The sequence below is a fragment of the Candoia aspera genome, chromosome 4, assembly GCF_035149785.1.
Source record: "Candoia aspera isolate rCanAsp1 chromosome 4, rCanAsp1.hap2, whole genome shotgun sequence".
NCBI lineage: Eukaryota > Metazoa > Chordata > Lepidosauria > Squamata > Boidae > Candoia > Candoia aspera.
This window is the reverse complement of record NC_086156.1, coordinates 67,622-95,395: the sequence shown is the minus strand read 5'-3', so window position 1 is coordinate 95,395 and position 27,774 is coordinate 67,622. Positions and strand designations below refer to the sequence as shown.

Below are 27,774 nucleotides of genomic sequence, written 5' to 3'. Positions count from 1 at the left end.
ATGCTTGCATGTTGTTAGTCAAGCACTTGGCTGGTGGCTAAGTCCACTTCTATAAAAACTGGTTGCTCTAGTGCGGCCCCACACAGCCAACACACTAAGGAGAGTGACTGGGGCTTTGACTCCCACTGGCAGGTCATGCTTGGCGGGAGGGGAAAGGAAGCTGGGAAATCCACCAGTCACAGTTCTGAATGTGTCCCATGTTAGACCTGTTAGGACTTCAGCCTTGTTCCGGGGCAGAACAGGGATTTTATGCCACCGTAGTCCTCTGCTGAGCCCAGGGCTGGTGATGGCTTAATGCAGCCTTCCATCTGTGCCCTCAGATGAATCCCTGGGACCTGGGACATGGCTAACAAGGGAGAAGAGGCGAAAGGCAAAAGAAGTATCCAGCACCTTCATCTCCTTTTGGCAGCTTAGCTGGACGGGTTCTCCCTTGGACTCTCAAGGATGTTAGCTTTGATCCCAGCACCAAATATTCACCGAGGCCCTTGAATGTGAAATTGACACCATCAAAAGTGATAAAATGAGGATCTCCAAAAGCTGAAGCTGTTGAAAAAATACAAACCAAAATAGAGAGTAGGAAATGTGACATGTTACATGATGGTAGCTATATATCTGAGAGAGCTAAGTCACCTCCCTTTCTAGGGAGCAATGGTGCACACGTCCACCTTGAGTTGGACATTCTCAGCCATCAAACATGTGCTGGCTAAGAAAAGACTAGTTCTGCCCTGCTGAATGTGCTCACCAACTCAGTACAAGCCTAACTTTGCTGGGTCCTGTGGCCCAAACCAACATGGCTTTTGAAAGTAAGTTGCGTCTTTTGGGCAGTGTTCCCTGGAAATGCCCCACTACATCTTTGGTTTCAGCCAGAAGTGAAAACAACCCCAAACAATCTATTTATTTATTCATTTCTGTGCTATCACAACCAAAACAACTTTTGGCAGATTACACAGAAAAATACAATTTAAAATATACCCATTACAAAAGATAAAAACACAACAGCAATACAACAGAAAGAATAAAGATGGCAACATCAGATATGTCATATGATTATATGGTGAAGAACAGTGTTAATAGATTACATTACCATCCCCTTGAGGTTGTTGGTATGTGTGCATGGTTGTGTGAGAGGATGGAGGGATCCCTATTTCAAACCAGGAACTTTAGAGGTCCAGGACTGGAGGCAGCTGGACTAGAAGATCCTGTGGGAGGTAGGGCGGGGCACTTTATTGAGGTGGTGACCGGCAGGGGATGTTATGATGGAAGCTGGAGGGTGAGTCATCATAGCGGAAGATGCCCCAGGTGTTTGCTACCTGTAGTGTGTTCTGACACTTCATGCTTAAACCTAGATCCTGGGCAGCAGTCCTGTGGGGGCCCTGGCCTCCGGCTGCTGTTTCTTAATGCCAGGTCAGTTAACAACAAGGCTCCCCTCATATGAGACTTGATCACAAAAGAGGGGGCAGACCTGGTGTGTATTACTGAAACCTGGCTGGGCCCTGAAGGGTGGCTTTGTCAGAGATGTGCCCAGTTGGGTTTCGGGTGTGGCACCAGCCGAGATGCCAGGTCAGGGGAGGAGGGGTGGCAGTTGTCATCAGAGAATCTCTAGTGGCCTTCAAGGGCCCTGCTCCACAGGTAGCTGGTTGTGAGACCCTGTTCTTCAACTTAGGTGTCTGAGAGCAGTTGGGAGTGTTGCTGCTATATCAGCCTCCCTGCTGTGTGGCAACCTCCCTGCCTGAGCTTCTGGAGGCAGTCTCGGGGTTGGCAGTGGAGTTCCCCAGACTTATGGTTCTGGGGGACTTCAATTTGCTGTCCCTGGGGCGGGCCTCGGAGGCAGCCCGGGAGTTCATGGCCACCATGGCGGCCATGGGCCTGACTCAGATGATAGGGGACCCAACTCGAAGCAGTGGCCTCACTCCAGACTTAGTTTTCTTGTTGGAGCAGCGGCAATGCGATCTGAGGGGAGAGTTACATCTTTCCCCTTTGTCATGGTCAGATCACGCGCTGGTGACCCTGAGATTCTCATATGCCACCCCCCTCCTCAGGGAGGCAGGACCCATTCGATCGGCCCACCCTGGCAACTAATGGAGCCAGTGTGGTTTCAGAGGGAGCTGGGGGTTATCCCCAAGGGTCTGCTGCACAGTCCAGCGGAGGCCCTGGCTGCGGCCTGGAATAGGGAGACGGCCAGGGCCTTGGACAGGATCGCGCCTGTGCGGCCTCTCTTATCCCATCGAACCTGACACTCCCCATGGTTCACGGAGGAGCTGAGAGTCCTGAAGAGGGTTAAGAGACGCCTGGAGCGCCGCTGGAGGAAGACGAAGGCCGAACCCGACCGGACACAAGCTAGAGCCGTGATTAAGGCCTACCTTGTGGCGGTAAGAGCGGCGAAACGGCAGTATTTCTCTGCTCTTGTTGCATCTGCAGATTGCTGCCCGGTGGCCCTGTTTAGGATCACCCGATCCTTGTTGGGGAAAGGGGGTCTGGAAAATCATCTACAGGGCCGTGCGGAGGAATTTTCGGAGCATCTGCAGGATAAAATTGCTTGGATTCGCTCTAAGTCGGACTCCAAGCGTGAGACAGGGTCTGTGGAGATGCCTGGGGAATGTATTTACCCAGTTATCTGGGAACAGTTTGATCCTGTTGGACCTGAGGAAGTGGACAAGATCCTCCAGACTGTAAATGCCACCACCTGTCAGTTAGATCCATGTCCGTTCTGGCTGGTGAAGGCAGCTCGGGAGGTGATGTGTGGTTGGGCCCAGTCAATGGTAAATACATCCTTGCAGGAGGGGGTGTTTCCAGCGGCCATTAAGGAGGCACTGGTGTGCCCCCTCAGCAAGAAAACATCACTGGACCCTACTATACTGGATAATTTTTATCTAGTCTCCCACCTCCCCTTCATGGGGAAGGTGGTTGAGAAGATGGTGGCATTGCAGCTCCAGAGGATCCTGGATGAAGCTGATTATCTGGACTCCTTTCAGTCAGGTTTCAGGCCTGGATATGGGACAGAAACGGCATTGGTCGCACTTATGGATGACCTCTGGTGGGAGTGGGATGGTGGCAGTGCATCCCTCCTAGCTGTCCTTGACCTCTCAGTGGCCTTTGATACCATCAACCATGGTATCCTGTTGGGTCGGCTCAGGGAGTTGAGGGTGGGTGGCGTAGTTTTATGCTGGTTCACCTCCTTTCTCCAGGGCCAGTCCTGGTCGGTGTTAGTAGGGGAGGAGAGGTCGGGCCCACGGCCCCTCCTCTGTGGGGTGCCGCGGGGCTCGGTTCTCTCTCCCCTCCTATTTAACATCCACATGAAACCGCTGGGCGAGATCCTCCGTCCCTTTGGGGTGAGGTATCATCAGTATGCGGATGATACTCAGTTATACATCTCCATCCCGGGTGAAGTAAGTGATGCTGTGGCTGCCCTTTCCAGGTGCCTAGGGGCTGTTGGGGTCTGGAAGGGGAACAACAGGCTTCAACTGAGCCCTGGTAAGACTGAGTGGCTGTGGGTTAACGGCCCCTCTGCTCTGAGGAATTTGCCACCTTCAGTCTTGGATGGGGTTGCACTGCCCCAGACAGACCCGGTGCGTAACTTGGGGGTCCTCCTGGACTCACGACTCTTGCTCGAAGAGCAGGTGGCAGTCGTGGCCAGAAGGGCCTTTGCACAACTTCGTGTTGTACGCCAGTTACGCCCCTTCCTGGAGCGAGCGGCCCTTTGAACGGTCACTCACGCCCTGGTCATCTCCCGTATAGACTACTGCAATGCGCTCTACATGGGGCTACCCTTGAAGAGTATCCGGAAGCTACAGCTGGTCCAAAATGCAGCTGCGCAGGTGATTTTAGGTGCTTCAAGATCAGCACACGTAACTCCTTTGCTCCACGGGTTGCATTGGTTGCCAGTTTGCTTCTGGGTCCAATTCAAGGTGTTGGTTATCACCTTTAAAGCCCTGCATGGCATGGGGCCAGGTTACCTACGGGACCATCTCACCCCCATTACATCAGCCCATCCCACCTGATTGTGCAGAGAGGGCATGTTGCGGACCCCGTCTGCAAGAGAACTCCATCTGGCGGGGACCAGGAGGTGGGCCTTCTCTGCAGTAGCTCCCGCCCTTTGGAACATCCTTCCCCCAGAAGTGAGGTTAGCCCCCTCCCTCCTGGACTTCAGAAAACAGCTGAAGACCTTGTTTTGCCACCTTGCCTGGAATAAGGAGGGGAAGAGCCATTCTTGGGGCTGGCTGATTCCCTAGTGCTGCGGGGACCAGTTTCATGCCCTTATGGTTTGAATTAGATCCGCCATGGCTTGGATTTTACTGCATTTTATTCTGATTGATTAATGGCTGTATTTATGATTTTATGGAAAATTTAATTGTTTTTATTGTGAACCGCCCAGGGTCCCCTGTCTGGGGGAGATGGGCAGTGATAAAAATTTGATAAATAAAATAAATAAATAAAATTACCTTTAATACATAGAGTGCCTGAATAATTCTGGACCAAAATTCATTAAAGATGAAGCTAACAAAAATATCCCCCAAAGCAAAAAGCCAGTTTGGTCTAGTGGTTAAGGTGCTGGACTAGAAACTAGGAGGCTGTGAATTCTAGTCCAGCCTTAGGCATGAAAGCCAGCTGGGTGACCTTGGGCCAGTCACTCTCTCTCAGCCCAACTCACCTCACAGGGTTGTTGTTGTGGGGAAAAGAGGATGAGGAAGGAGTATTAGGTATGTTCACCGCCTTGAGTTAGTTATAAAAATAATAAAGGTGGGATAAAAAATTAAAATTTAAAAAAAGCACAAGAAGGCACATGGCTGGTTGCTAATATGTAGAAAATAACTTGAGAAGGCAGAAAGCAAAAGGAAGGAAGATTTGTTCAACTAAACACTGAGTTCCAGAGAAGGGCAAAAAGAGACCAGGAATTCTATCTAAACAGCCATGCAGAGAATCTGATGATAATAGTCAAATGGGAAGGAAAAGAAATGTATTGAAGTACCTTTAGGCAAAGATGGGCCCAATGAAAGACAAAGAAGACAAAGATCTATTGGAAAAAGAGGAGATGCTGTGAATATTTGAAGAACTTCACACACACACACAAAAGAGCCCAGAACTGATGACATATTTGCAAGTTTGATCCAGACATTCTGGAAACTGAAGTTAAGTGTGCCCTAGAATTATTGCCCATAACAAACTGCAGGAGTTGGTAAAATACTGTTAACAGCAGAGCTGTTTAAAAATCTTACCAGCTGATGCTTTTAAAGTGCTACACTGGTTTATAAGCAGCAGTGCAGCAGCCAAGGAACTAGAAAAGATCAATTTATATCCCAATACCAAAAAAAAGGACCATGCTGAAAAATGCTCAGACTACTGAAAATCACACTTATCTCATGCTATTAAGATAATGCTTAAGATTTGTAAATCAAAACTTGAATAATACATTGAATGAGAACTTCCTGGATGTACAAGCAGGGCAACTAAAGGACAATGGAAAGGCAAGAGTGTTCCAAACAGGCATCTATTTTTGCTTTATTGATTGTACAAAGGTGATGGGCTAACCACAGCAAATTGTCAACAGCCTTTAAAAACATGGGTGTATCATCTGCTTATTGCAGAAAAACAGTATGGATCAACTAAATGGTTCAAAACAGGAATGAATGGACCAAGATTGTATACTGTCATCTTATTTATTAATGTATATGAATAACATATTGAGAGAAATGCTGGACTAGAAGACTCTGAACTTGGAATTAAAATTGCTGGGAGAAACATCAGCAACCTCAGATATACTGATGATACTACTTTGATTACTTGGTGCAAAGAAGACTTAAGGATCTCTTGCTTGAAGGTGACAGAATAGAGTGCAATAGCTGATCTGCTGCTCAATATTAAAAAAGAAACAGGATTGCAAATAGATTGAGAAGTAGTTGACAAAGTATCAATTTTTACCTTCCTAGGCTGAAAAATTCACAGGAATAGTGACTGTAGCCAGAAAGCCTGTGAGAATATAAGACAAAATATTGAAGTACAGAGACATCACACTGGCAACAGACATATGTACTGCCAAGGCTTTGGTTTTCCCAGTTGTAACATCTGGCTGTGTTGTGGTGCTGGAGAAAATTGTTGAGAAAAGCTTGGATTGCAAGAAGAACAAAACATTCACCACTAGATGAAATAAAACCAGATTGCTCACTGGAAACACTGAGGCTTAAAGAAATCGGAGGCATATGGTGGCACTGGAGTTTCCAGGTATGAAGAAGCCGCTTGGAAGATCGCGGAGTTTCAAGACTGGAAGCAAAATCAAGACTGCTGGGCTTGGCAAACAAAGGATCCTTGATGGCAGCAGAGGCAGGATTGAAGTCCTCTTCAGAGCTGAGTGAAGGCGTTGATTCCTCTTCAGCAACAGACGCTGTCTCCGCATGCAGGTAAGGACTCTTCCATGAATGCTGGAGTCTTGGAGGATCGGTTCTCTCCGGCAGCTCACTCTTTGCACGTCTGCCTTTTATTCCGATCTTTCGCGTGCCTGGACCCTTCTGCAGCCAATCGGGCTGCCTTCTCCTTTGTGTGCTTTTCTGCCCATCGTTGGCGCGCACTGATTGGAGGATTCAAATCCTCCTCCAAATCCTGGCCAATCAGTGCCTTGGACTCTTCCCACACTGCTGACTCATCCTGGAGTTTCGTTTTCCCTGTTTCAGCCCGGTAAGTTTCTAATTCCTCCTCTGACTCTGAAAGAGTTTCACTTTCTGAGTCAGAGGCAGGCTTGACTCTGACAAACAGTCTCCCTGGGGAGGCCATGGGTTATCCATCTTGGATAAAATAGCTTTTTTACCAGGATTTGATCATCTTCCATTGAAGAGCAGCCTTGAAGGTTCACCTTTACTTTCTCTCTCCTTAGTTGATTACTTTCTGTAATTCCTTAGTTAATTAATTTCCTTAGACTGCAACCACTTGATTGTCTTCCAGTAAAGTATGTAAAAAATGACTATATCTGTATGGACATTCATAACCCCTGTGATGATGTCTGGGTGAATATCAAGTGGAAAAGAAACAAAAATGACATTGTTCTGGATGTGTACTACAGGCCACCTAACCAAACAGAAGATATAGATGAAGTTCTTGCAAACCAGATGGTCAAAGTATCCAGGAAATAGACCACTAGACTGTATTTATCCTGACATCATCTGGGAATCAAACTCTGTAGCATGCAAGAGATCCAACAGGTTCTTGACGTGCCTTGCAGATTACATTATTGTCCCAAAGATGGAGAAGGGAACTAGAAGATCAGCTCAATTGGACTCAATGCTTACTAACAGTAGTCAAAGAAGTGGAAGTGGGTAGGGGCATTGGGAGAGAGTAACCATGTAATCCTAGAATTCACCATATTTATTTATTTATTTATTTATTTATTATTCAAATTTAATTACCGCCCATCTCCCCCAAGAGAGGGACTCTGGGCAGGGAGGGAGAATAATGTTAAGGTTTCCCTACGAACAGATTAAGCTACTATTATACCTAATCATTTGGCCGGGTGAAAAGGTTGCAAGTGATTGTCTCCTCTCACGTGCTTCATGCAAAATAGCCTGGGGGGAGGACCTGCCCGGACTTGTCTTCTCACTTCCTCTTTTTCTCTCTGCTGGAAATGTAGCTCAGCAAGGCTTGCTCCAAAAAGGGAGCTAGGTCCTTTAAATGTTTTGCTTTTGTTTTTGTTTTCTGTAAATAAATTATTTTTATAGAAATGCTTGGTGTGTGACTTTTTTGACCTCTCCTGGGCTAAAGGCTTTCCCAGCATTCTGCAACAGGTTATGGGCCCAGTAAACAACCCAGTAAAACCCAGAGAGAAAAGAGAGATCAACTCCACACCTCATGCACAATTTAAAGGCAGGTAGCAAAGACCTGTGAAGATTTTCTTTGGAGCCACCTGGAGATTTTCCAGCAACTGCCGGTCTGCAGGACAAAGAAGCTAGCTGAGGTGACTTGCAAAAGAAGGAAGAAGCCATGGCTACCTCCCAGCCCTCAGCGATGCCTCTGGAGCGCCTATCAGAGACCAACTATTTGAATTGGGCCCTGAAGATGGAAATGTATCTTCGCAGAGAGGATCTTTGGCTGCCAATTGGTGAGCAAACCCCCCAAAATCCCAGTGCTGAATGGCTGAGACAGGATGAGCGGGCTAGAGCCACCATTATCTTGGGAGTTGAGGACAATCAGCTAGTCCACGTGCGAGGCATGCAGTCTGCAAAGCAACTTTGGGACGCTTTGAGAGACTTATATGTAAAGGCAACAGCAGGGAGTAAAGTTACTCTGACGAAAAAGCTGTACAGAGCCTACCTTGCAGAAGGAGAAAGCCTTCCTGAGCACCTGCATTATATTCAGCAGCTGTTTGTTGAGTTGCAGGAGAGAGGAATGGAATTTACACCTCTCACAAAATCCTATATCCTCCTGTCCTCACTAAATGAAACGTGGGACACGCTGATTTGTACCCTGGAGGCTATGCCTGAAGCAGACCTCACCCCATCGTATGTTACACAGCGCTTACTCGCTGAATGGGAGAAGAGAGAGGAAAGATCCCCCCCCATCTCTTCTGGAAAGCTGCAAGACCAGAAAATGAGGGAAAAGAAGGGAAAGGAACCTGAGGGCACAGCGCTAGCAAGCCAGAGATGCTTCACTTGTGGTTCAGCTGGACATTTGCAAAGAGACTGTGCCATGAGACCCAAGAGTAGAAAGACAGAGCAGAAGAACACAAGGGCAACACAGAAGAAGGCTCTTCAGACAACCCAAATTGCACAGGTTGCTGAGAAGGGTAATTCTGATGTATGGGTGTTAGATTCTGGGGCCAGTTGTCATTTATGTAATTGTAAAAGCTCTTTTGTGTCACTGTCTAAAACTGAAAGACAAAGTGTATCTTTGGCTGATGGATCTGTCACCAAAATTATGGGACAAGGTGACTTGTATTTATCCTGCTTAGGAGAAACTGTAAAAGGTGTGTTGTATGTGCCAAATTTACAATCAAACCTTTTATCTGTGGCACAATTGGCTGCAACAGGGTATATCATAACATTTAAGAAAAATGGTTGTGAGATACGTAAAAATGGGAAATTGTGTGCTACTGGTATGTTAAAAGACTCCTTGTACATTGTGCAAAATGCAAGGAAGCCAAGCTGCAAGGCTGCAGTTGGCAACACACCATATCATGACCAATGTGTACACCTGATGCACAGGAGACTTGGTCATGCTAATTACAAGTATATAGCACAAATGCCACAGCTGTGTGCTGACCTAAAGATAAAACCCTGTGATAAATACTTAGATTGTGTAGTTTGCAAAGAATGCAAAACACTAAAAGCTCCTGTGAGTAAGCACAGTGACAGAGTTACAACTAGACCTTTGGAAATTGTACACTCTGACATTATTGGTCCTTTTGCTCCAAGTCTTGGACAAGCAAGGTATGCAATGACCATCATTGATGATTTCTCAAGATACACATTTATCTACATCTTAAAACATAAAGATGAGGCATTTGAGAAATTTAAAAGTTTTGTGACATGGGCAAATGGAAAATTCCCTAGGCCTGTATCTGCACTCCAATGTGATAGAGGAGGAGAATACCTTTCTCACAAATTCAGAAGGTTCCTAGTGGAAAAGGGGATAGAACAAATTCTTTCTAACCCGTACACCCCTCAGCAAAATGGTGTTGCTGAAAGAAAGGGCAGAACCTTGCAAAATGCGATGGAATGCATGTTAAAAGATTCACGATTATGTTTTAAGTTCTGGGGAGAAGCTTTATCAACTGCTTGTTATGTTCAGAACAGGTTGTATAACTCTATGATTCAGGACACTCCATTCCATTTGTTTTATGGTGTGAAACCAAAGGTAAGCCATCTTAGAGTGTTTGGTAGCACTGCATGGGTTCACATTCCAAAACAGCAGAGAAGGAAAGGAGGCCCCACAACAAAGAAAGCCATCTTTGTTGGCTATGAACAAAGCAAGAGGAGCTACAGGTTCATAATGGGAGAGAAATTAATAATTAGCAAAAGTGCTTCTTTTGCTGAACAAAACTGGGGGAGATTAAATTCTAGCTCTCCAGTTGAACTGACCACCACAAGAGAACAGCAAGGACTTGCTGATGGTGATCTTTTGCCTGATGAGGACATTAAACCAGAAAAGCAAATTGAAGATCTGTCTGATGAGACAGATGCTTCTCAGGAAAGTGATAGGAGTCAAAATTTAAGCCCTGTATTACCTCGCAGATCTCAGAGGAGTAATAAAGGCGTTCCTCCATCACGTTTTCAGGCTGAAACAGTAAAGGCTTTTCACATATTCACAGAACCTGAGTCTTTAGAACAAGTGAATGCTTTACCACCTGAGATTGCACAAAATTGGCATTCTGCCATGCAACAGGAATTAGCATCCTTGAAAGAAAATAAAACATGGAAACTGGTAAATCTACCTCCCAATGAACGCTGTCTGGGTTGTAGGTGGGTTTTCAAACTGAAAAGGGATGCTGATGGCAAAATCCAAAAATATAAAGCAAGGTTGGTTGCAAAAGGGTTCACTCAAAGGAAAGATTTAGACTTTGACAAGACTTTTGCACCAGTTACTAAAGGTGAATCAATTAGATTACTGTTAAAAGTTGCTGCACTCAAGGGAATGTCAGTTAACCACTATGACATTCAAACTGCATTTCTTTATGGTGATTTAGACCACAGATTATACATGCAGCAACCCCCTGGCTATGAAAAAGGGGAGAATCTAGTCTGTGAACTGCAGAAGTCAGTCTATGGGTTAAAACAAGCTGCTAGATCCTGGAACCAAAAAGTAGATGAAAAACTGCAGAATTTTGGTTTTGAAAAAGGAAAAGCAGATCCCTGTGTATATATGAAGAAGGACAAACAAGGCTGTATGTATCTGTGCATTTATGTTGATGATTTGCTGCTATTCACATCAACAGAAAAACAAAGGCTTGATTTTGAAGCCTGCATAAAAAGCCATTTCATATTAAAAAGCCTTGGAGTTGTGACCAATTACCTAGGTTTGGAAAAACACAGGAAGAAGAATGGTAGCTTTCTGTTAAACCAAAGGGGAGATAATGGTAATGTGAATGGAAAGACATATAAAGTCAGAGAAGATTGGTTTGCATCTTAATCTGTAGTGTAAAAAGGGGAGTGTTAAGGTTTCCCTACGAACAGATTAAGCTACTATTATACCTAATCATTTGGCCGGGTGAAAAGGTTGCAAGTGATTGTCTCCTCTCACGTGCTTCATGCAAAATAGCCTGGGGGGAGGACCTGCCCGGACTTGTCTTCTCACTTCCTCTTTTTCTCTCTGCTGGAAATGTAGCTCAGCAAGGCTTGCTCCAAAAAGGGAGCTAGGTCCTTTAAATGTTTTGCTTTTGTTTTTGTTTTCTGTAAATAAATTATTTTTATAGAAATGCTTGGTGTGTGACTTTTTTGACCTCTCCTGGGCTAAAGGCTTTCCCAGCATTCTGCAACAAATAAAAGGTAACCAGATTAGTGTCCTAGATCTGCCAATCTTTTCCAAGCATCAGGGTCTTCTGAAATGACTTTATGGGGGAAGGAGGAGGAAGAGGAAGTGTTTAAGATTTAAATATTTTGGGTCCAAAATATTTAAGCTTTAACTTAAGTTCAGTCCTGTCCAGGTGTTTTACACCTATCTTGTTCAGGATCTGGTGTCCAGCCCAGTCCAGGGCTTCTAGCAGATTCCAGTCATGTTCTGAATTCCCAGCCTTGCTCCAAGTCTTCAGTCCAGAGGATCCAGCCTAGTCTGGGGCTTTCAGCCGAGTCCAGTCATGTTCCAAGTTTCCAGCCTTGCCCCAAGTCTCCAGTTCAGAGGATTCAGCCTAGTCTGGGCTTCCAGCCGAATCCAATCTTGTTCCTAGTTTCCAGTCGTGTTCCAAGTCTCCAGTCCAGATAATTCAGCCAAGCTGTATAAACAGCCATTTATATGGGATGGTGAAGGTTCCTGCCCTAGCCTGAGGGTTGGACTAGAAGGCCTCCAAGATCCCTCCCAACCCTATGATTCTATGATGCAATGCTTCTAATCAGTTCAGAACTGGGTTAGCCCTCTAATAGCTGCCTCACCCTACTGACTCCTGTATATCTTCTTATTGTTATATTTTTATCTCGCCTTTTTAATATATACTCTGTGTGTGTATGTATATATATCGTCAACTCAAGGTGACAAGCATAACTAATCCTCCTGCCTCCTGCTTTCCCCCAACAACAACCCTGTGAAGTGAGTTGGGCTGAGAGAGAGGGACTGACCCAGTCACCCAGCCGTCTTTCAAGCTTAAGGGAAGCCTTGAAATCCCTGTCCCCCAGTTTCCAGGCCAGCACCTTCCCCACCACACCAGACTGGCTCTCTTGCCATCACTGATGGCACCTGCACCCAAGTCCAAAAAGGGGATGGCTTGTCTTTGGGCCTTTCCTCATGGGTACCTAACCATGGCTTGGACCTGTCCTGTCAGCCTCTTTTTTCTGTCCTCCCCCACGATACTCCCATCATCTCATCCCCAACCAGTTTAAAGTTTTCTGTAGCCATTCCAGTGTTAAAATAATGTTTTCTGCTTTAGGCCAGGAACAAGTCATGGCAGTTTAGCCAGAGCACAATCTGATGTGCTATCCAACCATTTACCAGGTTACTCATTGGAGGGGGATCAGCCTGGTTCCTTGTTAAGCTCATGTGAAGTCTGTCAACTGTGGTTTAGGTTGCTTTTGACCAGGTTTACAACTGTTTCAGAAGAGCACTAAGCCTGGGGTTACCAGATGCTTGGCAAAAGGAGGACATGTCTTTTTTTGTCCTCATGTCCTCCATCTGGCAGGCATAGCCTTAAAATCATATATATTGTCTGGCTTTTTTGAGTATCTAACAAGCTACCTGAGCAGCACTTCCCAGCAAGTTAACAAGCTGAGCTCTGTGACCTTAATTGGTTGATTAGTACCCTCCGGCAGGCTTGTGCTGCTGCTTGAGATTGACAAGACTTTAATCAGTTATATGCCATTCTAGCACATTCCTGCGATTGAAAAACCAGTCTTTCTGATGCTTGAAAAAGTAATTTCATATACAGTATGTGTAGGCCTAAGTACAATTTATTTTTTGAAGTTTTTCTCTGTAATTTTTGTGGCAGATGCCAAGAAAGTTAGTGTGACTTCTGTTTGTCCTTCTTTCCAATTGTCCATGTCCTCCTTTGCCTGTTCTGATATCTGGCAACCCTAACTAAGCCCATCTTTAAAAAATACCCCCCACCCCAAAGACCTGACTGATGGGGAACAGGAGTAATGAGGTCAGGTGGTATAGAGAGATTAGGTAAGGTAGATGACTTTGATGGAGATACACAGGCTCTGTTGCCTGGTGAAAAGGGGCTGAGGCATTTTTTAAGCCTAGAAGCAGTTCAGACAGATGCTTCCCTAACTCACTGGACTGTAAGAAGGAGGAAGAGGAGGAAGCCAAGCACAGGGAGACTTGCAAGATTAAGTTGCTACAGTAAATCTCAATAAAAACAGTTTTAGCCTTCCTGTGGAGTTGATTTCACGGTCTGGTCTACCTAGTGGGGCTGACAAGTGAGCAGAGCTTTCCCCCTGCACTGAGCACCTTCTGCACATATGCCTTCTTTTGAACATGGGTTTTCTATATGTTCAGAAATATAGAAAACTCACGTTCAAAAGCAGTCATGTGTGGATTTACATTTTTTTCCCCAGAAGACACTAAATCTGTTTCAAACGTAGCCTGAAAGACAGGAGACGGGCACTGGGGTTACATGTGGTAGAGCATCATGCAGCCCTCTAGCTCCACCTGCTGTTCTGGAGCAGGCTTTTCCTTCCCAGCCCTGCCAGCCTGTGGATTGATTGTCAGGGCTGGGTGGAAGGATAGGAGAAGTGGGAGAAGGACACCTTTATGGTCACCTACTTTCCCACTTTTCCTGCCACCTTCCAAGGCTGGGAACCCTGACCCTGACCCTAACCCTAACCTGGCATTCTGTCTACCAAGGTCCCAGGCTAAGTACACATACAGGAGTGCCAAACTGCTTGAAGTAAGATCCATCTAAATATACAGTAAAGGAACAGCTAAAACTAGGGAACGTACCAGCACGAGGTGGGTGGTATCTGTTGCAGCCACTTGAGGGACGATGCTTGAAATAAAAGGGACAGTTGTCAGACCAGAGGCAGCAGTAGTAAAAGCTGATGACGTCATACAACCAGTGGGAGAAGCCTGGGATGCGGGGGGGCTTCTTGTAAGGAGGAGCTCCCCAGTCATGGCCTCGGTCTGGTGTGCTCCCCCCCATGGAGTCCCCCGTGAGGACTTGGGTGCCAGAAGCATCGTAGCAGCATTGTTGCCCTGCACCATACCGTGGGCTGTTGGAGAAGAGGAAGGGAAATGGTTCAGAGATCATCCATGTTTCCCAAAGAAATTCTAAGGCATTTGGAGGACAAACATGGCTGAGCCTGCAAGACACAGCCTGGCCTTTGGTAGGCTCTGAAAACCTGGTTTCCCCCCAGGCCTTGGGTCAGGAGATTTTGCCCAACTCAGTTGTCTTTAGATGATTGTTTGGGTTGGATGAAGTTGCCTCAGGTGCAACATGTTTACTTTTTCTTTTTAATGTTTTGGGGATTTTTCTGGTTTTTTTTTTTTAATTTTTGTACAAAGCCCTGAATCACTGCCAGTTGGGCAGTGATGCACATTGATTTAATGAATAAGTAAACAGACTTACCTGCCTTGAATGCTCCTCACACAGTGCACTGCACCAGGGTGATACGTGCAGACACTTCCGTTTTCTATGTCACACCCATAATCCGTCTGAAATGGGAAGGTGCAAATTGGTCAAAATCACTGGACTGTGATCTGAACCTTGACTCTGTTAGTTGTCTGACTTGTTTAAGAAATTAAACATGAAAAAAGGTGTAAGATTTATTTATTTATTTACTAGAATTTTGAAATACCATAAAAGTATAAAGTGTAAAGAATCAAAGTAAAGATAAGAAAAAGAAGTAAAAAGATGGAAAAAGAAGGAAAAAAAAGAAAAAGAAAATATATAATGATGACATCTGTCCTTCTTTCTGTCGAGTAGTTACCATCTCACTCTTTCCACTCCCTTTTTTTCTTACTTTGTAATTCCTTTCTCTTTCCCTTTTAACCCTTAGTCCCCAAATCCATAAATCAGTCTTCTTCTTTCAACCAAGAGTCCATATATGAGGGGCAGAGAGGGCATGTTATGGACCCTGTCCATGAGAGATTGTCGATTGTCAGGGTCCAGGAGGAGGACCTTCTCTGCCATAGCTCCTGCCCTCTGAAATAAGCTACCCCCAGAAATAAGGCAAGCCCCCACTCTCCCAGCCTTCCGAAAGGGGCTCAAGACGTGGCTGTGCCACCTTGCTTGGGGTGGGAGGAGGGATAGTTTGTCGTGGGGGTGGCTGGTGCCTTGACGTGGCCCTGGGAAATTTTAACAAGACTGTGATTTCACCATCTTGGGTTTTAGAATTCATAATTTATATTTTAGAGCATTTATTGTATTTGTATATTTGTATATTTATATTTTATAATGTATCTTTTTAATTGATATTAATTTCTATTGTTTTAATTCATTTGTAAACCACCCAGAGTCATTTTCAAGATAGGTGGTGGAAAAATACAAACAAACAAATAAATAAATATGGTTTCCAGTTTTTCAAAAAGTTCTTTATCACTTTTTCTCTGGCCAAACCGCTTTGCTAGTTCTGTCAAAAAGGTGTAAGAGTCACAAAATAGCTTACCCCACTAAATCTTTAAAACATTTATCATTAGCAACAATTATCTAATAAACGGCAGACCCGGTGTCTGGGGGAGATGTCTAGAATTTTGGCAGGGTGCTTTGCAGTGCAAAGCTTATGTGTCCATGATTGTAAGGATCGTCTTATCATAAACAGCACGCAGACGCTGAACTTGGAAAGCAGGTTCTGAGTTTATTTAGATAGCTACCATCCAGGAAAAAGCCGAGAGTAGCGTAGCGTTGTCACAGATTCAAATATATTACCTTGTTCCCGCCAATGTTCCTCCCCCCCACCATTGCTCCGCCCTCTTCCCGGATTTCCTTATTTGGGTATGGTTGAGCCATGACTGCGCATGTCTCGACCTCGCCCTACTTGTTCCTGCGTTGCTCGTTGTCGGGACAATGGTGTTGATGGTCAAGTGCCGGCTCAGCCCAGCTAAGGTAATTCCAGGCTATTGCTTTCTTTTGTCCTGCTAACTACTTCTCCCTTTTTTCTTTGTCACTGAGGCTTCCTTTTGTCATGTGGGCGCTGCCATGCTTTGCCCCATGGCAGTGCACTCGTGACAATGATGTTCAGGGGCATTTCAGCTTCACTTACTCTCAGGATTTCTCTAGGGCATCCTCAGAGTCTGAAGAAGAAAAGGGAAGTGTTCACAACAGGGCAGGTGAGGAGCTGCCTTCTCTCTTAAGCAAGCCATCAGTCTATCTCTTTGGGCATCTGAGAAAGAAGTCCAAACTACTCACAGAGATATCACCTTAATGAGCTTGCTACTAAATGTGGACTGAAGCTTTCCAAAAGTCCTGTGAGCTGCCCCCTTTTCCCTGGCTCTGAACCTGATGATAAGAGCCATTTGACTCGTCATTTGTCCTGCACTACTGTTGGAGGCTTGGCAACATGGCAGCCTAAACGATATTAAATCTGGCACAAGGAGCATGAAAAGGGAAGATTTCAAAAATCCAGTGTAGGTCATTAAAGGCTTTCAAAGTTAAAACCAACACTTTTACTGGCACATAGAAATGGGCTGGCAGAAAATCCTCCTCCTCTGGCAAGGAAGGAAACTTTTCACGCTTTGGGTTGCATTAAGCAGCCTTGCAGGATATCGGAACAACCTTCCAAGGCATAACCTGCACAACCTGCATTACCTACTCATCTCCACAGTAACAGCACTCTGACCAGTGGAGGGTCCCAGGATTTACCGGAGGAGTTTGTTCTCCACCCTCTCTTAGAAGCTACGTTGTTAAATCTTTCTGGTAGGAATGGGTTAGTTACAACTCAGGAACAGGATGGATGAGAAGAGAAAATAAGCCCCACCTTACTTTCCAAGGCAGGCAGATGAGCTGCAATGCCACAAAACAATTTGCTCCTGACTTCACAGCAGGCTGGGAACAGGACGCTCTCTGGGGCCAGCAGGCACACAAGTGTCCAAACTCACCGTCTGGAGGGTGATAAGCAAGCCCGTGGGCCTTCAAGAGTCTTTCCTCGCTTGCTTCTCCCTGTGATTCGCACCCTTTCCCCCCCTGCAGAACGTCCTTAGGACATAGCTTCTACTGATCCCTCAGGCCTGAGGCAGCCTTTGGTTGTCCTGAGCAATGCAATACTGACGTTAAAGCTGCTTTTCCCCCATTACCCAACAGAGGCTTGGGTATAATTTGATGCAGGTCATCAATCATTCTGCTGCTAGTGCAATCATTTGGAATCAGGCCCAACACCTATTGACCATTCTAAGCTGATGTGATGATACCTGCCCCCACCCCCCGTCTCCTGGCACCATCTTCCAGGGCCAATCTGCTTTGTGCAGTGGGAGAGTCTGGTTGAACGGACCCTTGGATATGGTTTCAGAATATTTCAGCCCCAACTCCCGGAAGGCAACACACCTGAAGAAAAACCAGAGTGAGTTTTGACGATTGCTAAACCCATCAATCTAGTGATCTATGAAACATATCTTCTCCCTGATCTCACATTAAAGAGAGCTACTGGCCAATGTTTCCCTTCCAGCTGATTAGGCTGGGGGAGAGAGGGGGAAGGAAAACAAAGACAGGTGACCTACCCTACCAAGCACTCTGTTCACCAAAGGTAAAGGCAGTGCCATTTGCTGGCCTCTGGCCTGTAGCAGGATAAGACAGCAAATTTTATGCCAGTCAGGTTTTCTGCCAGCTCAGGGATTGGTGGAGAGCATTCTAGCTCAGCTGTGAGGAGGAGATTGTGTATGCTGCCCAGAGCCACTGTGAGATGGGCGGCTATATAAATATGATTGATAGATAAATAAATAAATAAATAAATGATAAGCGATCCAGGATAAGTGAACTAGTCTTTTCTGCTGAAAACCTCTTCTGGCCTTTTGGTGGTCCTGACTTGGTCTGTGGAGGATGAGAGGAACCACCATTCCAGGTATCCACACAACCACATGCTGACTCCTCTTTAGACATTCCTCTCCTTACATTTTTCTCTCAGTTCATTGGCTCCTCTGGCAGTCAGTCAGTGGGGCAACATTGTGGACTGCAATTATCTTGCCTGACTTGCACTTAAAACCAGCCACCAATATTCCTTTGAGGAGGATCTTGCCAGGGGAGGATAAACGAGTCAAAGACATATAGGAAAAGCCATAAAGCCATATAGGAAAAGTCACTTGTTGGGATGGGCAGCTATAGAAATCAAATCAAATAATCAAATCAAATCAAATCAAATCAAATCAAATCAAATCATGAATAATATTAGCAAATCTCCTTCATTACAGTTGCATGCAGTTCAAGAGTGTGAAGATCAGACTGTTCTGCCTTACTATGTGCAATTCTAGACTGTCATTATCTCTTATATAATGCTTCAAAACTGTGAGTGGGTGAAGGGAAGGGAACTGCAGAGGCTTAGCCGCATGTGGCTTGTGCCAAGAGGAAATGGAAGGCCAGGTGATTAGTAACCAGCCTAACAAGTTGGATACTGTCATGACCTCGTTGAAAGGCACAAAGAGCCTCACAACGTAGATCATGATCATAAAGGAATAGAGGAAGGAGATAATTTAATCAGAGATTAAAACAAGCACCCAAAGCACCCACACCCATGGACTCATATACAGCTGAAAAGAAGGGCTTCCGATAAGCAGAGATAAACCGCACCTGGTGGCCTGGACGACACACCGGAATCAAGAGGACAAGGGAAGACACCGGGAAAACGCCCACGCAACCATCAAGGCACCCATCAAGAGGGATTAGGGACAATGAAGGGTGGAGAAGCACAGGACCCCGAAAGAGGGTATAAACAGGGCGCCTCACCACCACACCCCCATTCCCGTTTTTCGTTCTGTCAGCTACCATTCCAATAAACTGGAAATCCTTAATACCCATTAAGTCCGTGTCTTATTGCGAAGCGAGCCTGACCCTGACATAAAAATGGGAACCGACAAAAATTTTTTGCCTAGCACCTATCCAACCAGCTTGTGAGGGACTCAGCTAGGTATTGTCATGTTCCCGTTCCGATGTTTATGGTTCCTCGTAACGTTTCACATGTCATATCTGCAGTTGCGTGCCTGCCTGGCCACGCTGGTAAATTTCCTTTGTGCTGACTTGTGATCTTCTGGAATGTATGTTTGGGTTATCTCTGCTGTTCAAGGTTACTTCCTCAGGCCGATTCTAACGGTTGCTAGCATCTGGGGTGGGTGGTTGCTATGCTAGCCTGAGGGGAGGGTTCGCAACGGGAGCAAGGCTTTTTAAGTTTGCATTTGGCGCGCTTTTGCTCATTCTCAGCTTTCTTCATACTTTGCATACTATTCATTCAATAAATTAGTTTTCTCTAGTAATTACTGATGAGACTCCTTTTATTGGAATAGGCAATCATTACATAAAGCTGGTAAATTCTCTGAGACAGAGAGACACTGGCATGTTTGGGAGAAGGAGGCTTTTGCGGTGAAAGCCGCTTTGGAGAATTGGAGGCATCTATTGGAGGGGGCGGCACACCCTTTTGAAGTGTGGACTGATCATAAAAACTTGGAGTCCCTTACTGCCTCTCGTAAGCTCAGCCCTACGCAAGTGCGATGGGCTCAGTACTTCAGCCGCTTTGATTTTAAACTCAGATTCATTCCGGGAAAGAAAAACTTTTTAGCTGATGCACTGTCGCGCCAACCCCAGGATTCAGGAACAGCCCCAGATGTGGTGGGAACCCTCTGGACAGATTCCCAAATGGCACTAGCAGCAGTCACTCGCAGTCAGACGCGAGCGCAGCAACCTGACACCCCTGCCGGTCCTAGCGCGATACATGTATCCGTTCCTGCAGATTTGCAACAAAGGTTTCTGGCAGAGTTGAAATCGGATACTTGGTTGCAAAACAATCAGGGCGAGGTTACTTTGAAGCAAGGTTTGGCATGGAAAGATGATCGCCTCTATGTGCCTGTAACCTTGCGCAAAACCGTGCTATTCAGGTCTCATGACGATAAAACAGCTGGGCATTTTGGCTTTACAAAAACTATTCATCTAGTGCGCCGACGGTTCTGGTGGCCAACCCTCCGGCGAGATGTAAAAGCCTATGTCAAGTCTTGCCCTGTCTGTGCTACTGCAAAACGAGAAGGGGGGAAACCCCAGGGCTTTGTGCAGCCAGTGGCCAATCCCTCCCACCCCTGGGAGGAAATCTCTATGGATTTTATTGTGGATCTACCTCCTAGCCAGAGAAAGACTGTCATTTGGGTTGTTAAGGATTTTTTCTCGAAGCAAGCTCATTTCGTCCCTTGTGCGTCTCTACCATCTGCACAACAGCTGGCACGCCTCTTTCTAGTTCACGTGTACAGATTACACGGTAGCCCCGCCCGCTTGGTGACCGACAGAGGAACACAATTTACTTCACACTTTTGGCGGGAATTTATGAAACTATTGGGCACTAAACAGGCGCTATCCACGGCTTTTCATCCCCAAACGGATGGGAATACTGAGGCGGTTAATGCCACGTTGGAGCAATATTTACGTGCTTTTGTTAATTATCAACAAGACAACTGGGTAGACCTCCTGCCATTTGCTGAAGTTGCTTACAATAATGCTGTGCATCAAAGTATTGGGGCGGTGCCCTTTCGTACTGTATTCGGCCATGACTTTGTCCCTATTCCTGAATTGCCTCCACCGTCTACTTCGCCCACCTCCCCGACCGATTGGGCCTCACAACTGGCAGATTCCTGGCCAAAACTACAGCAAGCTTTAGCCGATGCTCAAGCCACTTATCAACGACATGCCAACGAAAAAAGGGCACCACAACCTCTTTTTCAAATAGGGGATAGGGTATACCTTTCCACCAAATACATCAAATCCCCTCAACCATCCAAAAAACTGGCGCCCAAGTGCATAGGTCCATTTCCTATTGTTGCTCAGATTAATCCTGTTACCTTTAAATTGGACTTACCTCACAATCTCAAGCGCTTACACCCTGTTTTTCATTGCAGTTTGCTTAAACCATTCGTGGAGTCTACCCATTGGCATCCTGAGCCGCCTGCACCTCCCCCCATAATGATTGATGGTCAACAACATTTCGAAGTCAAGGAAATACTAGACTCTAGACGTTTCCATTCCACTCTGCAATATCTGATTCGCTGGAAGCATTTCTCTCATCCAGAGTGGGTCCCTGCACAACATGTGCGCTCTCCCCACTTGGTTGCTCAGTTTCATGCTGCTTACCCTGATAAACCTGCACCTTAACAATTAAGTTTTTTCTTTGTGGGGGGGCAGTATGTCATGTTCCCGTTCCGATGTTTATGGTTCCTCGTAACGTTTCACATGTCATATCTGCAGTTGCGTGCCTGCCTGGCCACGCTGGTAAATTTCCTTTGTGCTGACTTGTGATCTTCTGGAATGTATGTTTGGGTTATCTCTGCTGTTCAAGGTTACTTTCTCAGGCCGATTCTAACGGTTGCTAGCATCTGGGGTGGGTGGTTGCTATGCTAGCCTGAGGGGAGGGTTCGCAACGGGAGCAAGGCTTTTTAAGTTTGCATTTGGCGCGCTTTTGCTCATTCTCAGCTTTCTTCGTACTTTGCATACTATTCATTCAATAAATTAGTTTTCTCTAGTAATTACTGATGAGACTCCTTTTATTGGAATAGGCAATCATTACAGGTATGAGCAACCACTCAGCACCCGGCGGAGAAGCTCCCCTTTCCTCGGGCGGGATGCGGCTGAGGTCCGGGCGGCGCCATGCCCGGGTAAGTATGGGATCCAGCTCGGGGGAAGAGGAGTGGGAGGGAACCACCCCGGCACCCCGGGGCCCGCAGGCCACCGGGTGCGAGACGAGGGGGTCCTCTCCAGGTTCGCCCGGCACCCCGGAGGAAGCGCAAGCCGAGCCAACACCCACGGCGGACGGAGTCGAGGGATCACCCGGCACCCCGGAGGGACCGAGGGAAGGTCTGTCCTCCACAACGGCCGCCCGAAGAGAGGGTGAGTGGAGTGGCAAGTGCACTGGCGGGAATCTGCAGGCGGCGGCAAGGCTGGATGCATTGGAGGAAGGGATGCAGGCAATGCGGCTGCTGCTCCAACAGCTGACGGCGGCGCAGAAACCCCACGGTGGCAGCATTGTGGAGGCGCACCTGGACGAGAGACGGCGGGACGACCTCGTGGGAGGCGGCGGCTACGAAGGAGCACGGTCCAAGGAGCCCACCCGACGACCGGAGGCGCACCCAGATGAGAGGCGGTGGGACGACCTCGGCGGCGGCCGCAGATACGGCGGAGCCCAGTCCCAGGAGCCCACCCGACGACTGGAGGTGCACCCGGATGAAAGACAGAGTGGCTACCCAGCGGATGGCAGCTGCTACAGTGGAGCCTGATCCCAGGAGCCCACCCGATGACCGGAGATGCACCCGGACGAAAGGCGGAGCGAGGACCCGGAGTACGGCGGCGGCGATGGCAGGGGCCGGTCCCAAGAGCCCACCCGATGGAGGACATCCCGCCCTCCCACCCTGCCTATGGGCCGGCTTACTTGCGAGGAGACCCAGAGAGAGACAAGGCTATCGCAAGAGGACTGGAGACAATCCGACCCGCACCAGCCCCCGCGGAGCACGCTGCATGGCCCAGAGATGACCTGGAGCCAAACCAGAATGGCTGCCAAGGACTTTGGCATAAAGTTTGACAGGGACCCCTCAAAACTCTCCTTTTTCCTAACAAATGCGAGGTACTACCTCGAAGAATGGGGTCCCTGCTTCGGGACGGAAAGGGGCAAAGTCAATGCCCTGGCCATAAAACTAAAAGGACGGGCCGCCGATTGGTACGTCCAGCTGTGCCAATCAGGAACCCGGGCGCTGCAGGACAGCACAGAATTCCTGCGGGCGCTGGAGCTGCACTTCAGGGACCCCCTGGAGCAAGAAAGAGCTAAAAGGGTGCTGAAAACACTCAGGCAAGGCCAGCGCCCCGTGGCAGAGTATGCCATGGAGTTTCAAGCCCTAGCCAGAAAAGTGGACACCTGGTCTCAATCGACCCTGATTGAGAAATTCAAACAAGGACTTAACTTAAATGTCCTCCGGTGGGCACTCTGCCGCAACAATCCCAACTCCATGACCAAATGGATCCGGCTGGCGGGGGAAGCAGAAGACGCCCACGACACGTTCCTCCATGCCAAGAAGGAGGCGCAGCAGATGGAGGCAACGAGACCCCCACGAACAGCTGCGAGGCCGGGGAAGGTGAGACCCCAATCGTGGAAGGAGGAACGGGACCGGCACTTTGCAAAAGGGCAGTGCTTCACGTGCGGCAAGGATGACCATAAGGCAGCAGCATGCCCCAAACCGACACCCAGAGAGAGCACGAGGAGGGCACCAACCGCACCAACCCCAGCGCCAAGAAAGCGACCAGCAGCGAAGGGGGAGTATCGAGCCAGACACTTCCCCTACAGCTCAGAGGAGGAGGGAAGCAATCCTGACGAGCCGACGGGAAACGACAGCCACCTGGCCTAAGGGGTGCCGAAGGACAGGTGGAGAAGAGTAACAGGCGCAACGACAAAGGGGTGAGTGAGGAATGCCCCACCCTCTATGTCTGTGTCACCCTCACCCATGGGGATAAAACTGAAAAGGTCTGGGCACTGATTGACTCTGGCTGCTCCAAAAGTCTAATGCACCCAGACCTGGTAGCCGCGCTTAACCTCCGCTGCTATCCACTTCAGCACCATTTGGTGTTCACGCAGCTTGACGGATCAGCAGTGGGAGGGGGCCCGGTCACCCAATACACCGGAGAAACCGCGCTAAGGCTCGGCAGCCACGAGGAAAAATTGGCTTTCATCGTGGCACCGGTGGGGCAACCCCTACTCATACTAGGGATCCCATGGCTCGTGCAGCAAAACCCAGTCATCAACTGGAAAACCAGAGAGATTAAGTTTGCTGACGGGTGTTATCAAGCACCTGCAGGGAACAGGGTCCCCCGAGCGGCCATGGGGGGGGGGCAATGACGACTGCAGAGCACAGAGAGGCGGGGCTGCCAGAGGGACTGCCAATTAAATACGTGGACTTTGCAGACGTTTTTGGTGAGAAAGAGGTGGACAAACTCCCCCCCCCACAGGAAAACGGACTGTGCCATTGAACTGGTCCCAGGGGTACCCCTACCCAAACCCAAAATATATGCCATGACCCAGCGGGAGCTGGCAGCATTGAGGGACTTTGTGGACAAAAACTTGGCAAGAGGTTTTATCGAGTATTATACTGCAAACTCTCCAGTAGGAGCGCCAGTCCTCTTTCGAGAGAAAAAGGATGGGTCACTGTGGCTCTGTACAGATTACCGTGGATTAAATGCAGCATGCATATCAAATAAATACCCCTTACCCTTAATAAAGGACATCTTGTCCCACCGGGCAAAGGGAAAGGTATTCTCCAAACTTGACATAAGGGAAGCCTATTACCGTATACAGATACGGGAGGGGGATGAGTGGAAAACTGCCTTCAACTGCCCATTGGGGGCATTTCAATATAAGGTGCTCCCATTCGGACTGGCAGGAGCACCAGGGGTTTTCATGCAATTAATTAATGAGGCCCTGCATGACCACCTTTTTAAGGGGGTGTTGGTTTACCTCGACGATGTATTAATCTACACGGAAATGGAACGTGAACACGAACGCTTGTTAAAAGAAGTGCTCAGGAAACTCTGCAAGGCAGAGCTGTTTGCCAAACTCTCCAAGTGCAAGTTTCACAAGAAACAAATTGACTATCTAGGGTATAGGATTTCAGCTAAAGGAATAGAAATGGACCCAAGCAAGGTCCAAGCCATACTGGCATGGGAGCGCCCACGCACGAGGAGACAACTCCAAAGTCTCCTCGGATTCACGAATTTTTACAGGGGGTTTACCCCGAGGCTGGCGGAGATTATATTACCCCTAACTGACCTACTTAAGACAAAGGGCTTGGGGGACACGCGCAAATCAAGAAACCCAGGGGCGTTACTAAACTGGACAGCTGATTGTCAAACGGCATTTGAGAGACGAAAAAACCTCTTTACAGCTGAGCCAGTGCTACAACACCCCGACCCCACCAAGCCTTTTGTGGTGCAAGCAGATGCCTCCGACTTTTCCATCGGAGCTATCCTACTCCAAAGGGACTCCGACAACCACCTAAAACCCTGCGCCTACCTTTCCTGCAAATTCTCTGAAACAGAGCGGAGATGGCATGTATGGGAAAAGGAGGCGTTTGCAGTGAAAACAGCTCTGGAAACGTGGAGGCACCTGCTGGAAGGGGCCACCTGCCCCTTCGAGGTCTGGACGGACCACAAGAACTTGGAGGCACTCAGCACGCCAAAACGGCTCAGCCCGAAGCAGGTGCGTTGGGCTCAGTTCTTCAGCCGGTTCAATTTCACGCTGAAATTTATACCGGGCAGGAAGAACTTCCTGGCGGATGCCCTCTCCCAACGGCCACAGGACGACACGCAAGCCTCCAACATCGTGGGGACAGTATGGACGGAGAAACAGCTGGGCTGCCCAGCTGTCACGCGCAGCCAGACAAGGAATCAGCGCACGCCAGCACGAATGGCAGGGAATGAACGGAGCCACCGTTCAATTTCACCGAACTGGCAACAAAAACTCACACAAGCACTACAAACAGATACATGGTTCCAAACCAACCAACACCATGTATCTATCAAGGACAGCCTCGCCTGGAAAGAGAAAGTCTTGTACGTCCCAGAATCTCTGCGGGGGGAAATCTTACAAAGATCACACAATGACAAAACTGCGGGACATTTTGGGTTTGTAAAAACCCTTCATCTAACGAGGAGGCAATTTTGGTGGCCAAACCTGAGAAAAGACGTTAAAGACTACATTGCCACCTGCCCCACAAGTGCCACCTCCAAACGGAAATGGGGGAAACCCCAAGGGCTGCTGCAGCCAGTAGCCAGCCCCTCCCACCCATGGGAAGAAATTTCCATGGACTTTATTGTGGACCTCCCACCCAGCCAAAGAAAAACAGTGATATGGGTGGTAAAAGACTATTTCTCAAAGCAGGCACACTTCATCCCATGTGCAACCATCCCCTCCGCACAACAACTGGCACGCCTGTTCCTGACACACATATACAGGATACATGGCGCCCCCTGCAGGTTGGTAACCGATAGGGGCACACAGTTCAAGTCAAAATTTTGGCGGGAATTTTTAAAACTAATCGGGACTAAGCAAGCACTGTCCACGGCATGGCATCCACACACGGATGGATCTACAGAGATCCTAAACTCAACACTTGAACAGTTCCTGAGGGCATTCATAAATTACCAACAAGTCAACTGGGTGGACCTACTACCTTTTGCAGAGGTAGCCTATAACAATGCGGTACATCAGAGCACTGGCCACACCCCATTTAAGGTGGTCTACGGAAGGGACTTTGTACCGATACCAGAACTGCCGCAACCAGAGACCCCGCCCTGCTCACCAGACGACTGGGCGGCACAGCTGGCAACAACCTGGCCAATCATCCAAACGGCCCTAGCAGATGCACAAACTATGTATAAAAAATATGCGGACAACCACAGGGCGGAGGCACCGAACTACAAAGTGGGAGATAGGGTCTACCTCTCCACTAAGTTCATAAAAACCTTGCAACCCTCGAAGAAACTGGCACCGAAATTCATCAGACCTTTCAAAATCACAGAGGTAATCAATCCAGTTACATTCAAACTGGAACTGCCCCACAACTTGAGACGGGTCCACCCGGTATTCCACTGTGCCCTATTAAAACCGACAAGCACATCACAATGGCATACGGAAGAACCCCCGCCCCCACCCATAATGATAGACAACCAACAGCATTTTGAAGTACAAGAAATACTGGACTCAAGAAAGCAAAGAGGAAAGCTGCAATACCTCATTAAATGGAAACATTTCCCACACCCAGAGTGGGTGCAGGCACAACATGGCAAGACAACTAGCTAGACGGTTCCACGAGGCATACCCAGAGAAACCAGCACCCTAAAGACATCTTTGGGGGGCAGCATGTCATGACCTCGTTGAAAGGCACAAAGAGCCTCACAACATAGATCATGATCATAAAGGAATAGAGGAAGGAGATAATTTAATTCCTTTGAGGAGGATCTTGCCAGGGGAGGATAAACGAGTCAAAGACATATAGGAAAAGCCATAAAGCCATATAGGAAAAGTCACTTGTTGGGATGGGCAGCTATAGAAATCAAATCAAATAATCAAATCAAATCAAATCAAATCAAATCAAATCAAATCATGAATAATATTAGCAAATCTCCTTCATTACAGTTGCATGCAGTTCAAGAGTGTGAAGATCAGACTGTTCTGCCTTACTATGTGCAATTCTAGACTGTCATTATCTCTTATATAATGCTTCAAAACTGTGAGTGGGTGAAGGGAAGGGAACTGCAGAGGCTTAGCCGCATGTGGCTTGTGCCAAGAGGAAATGGAAGGCCAGGTGATTAGTAACCAGCCTAACAAGTTGGATACTGTCATGACCTCGTTGAAAGGCACAAAGAGCCTCACAACGTAGATCATGATCATAAAGGAATAGAGGAAGGAGATAATTTAATCAGAGATTAAAACAAGCACCCAAAGCACCCACACCCATGGACTCATATACAGCTGAAAAGAAGGGCTTCCGATAAGCAGA

At 47.4% G+C, this 27,774-nt stretch overlaps 1 protein-coding gene across 2 annotated transcripts in view; it reads right to left on the bottom strand.

The window, feature by feature from the left end:
* Positions 1-27,774, bottom strand: part of SUSD2 (sushi domain containing 2) — a 79,073-nt gene that overhangs the window by 24,162 nt on the left and 27,137 nt on the right. For both annotated transcript variants that reach the window (XM_063303146.1, XM_063303147.1), the window contains exons 7-9: positions 14,690-14,775; positions 14,065-14,333; positions 391-543 (exon numbers count right to left, since the gene is read on the bottom strand). In XM_063303146.1, coding sequence (XP_063159216.1) covers positions 391-543; positions 14,065-14,333; positions 14,690-14,775 — 508 coding nt within the window. The remainder of the gene's footprint in view (positions 1-390; positions 544-14,064; positions 14,334-14,689; positions 14,776-27,774) is intronic.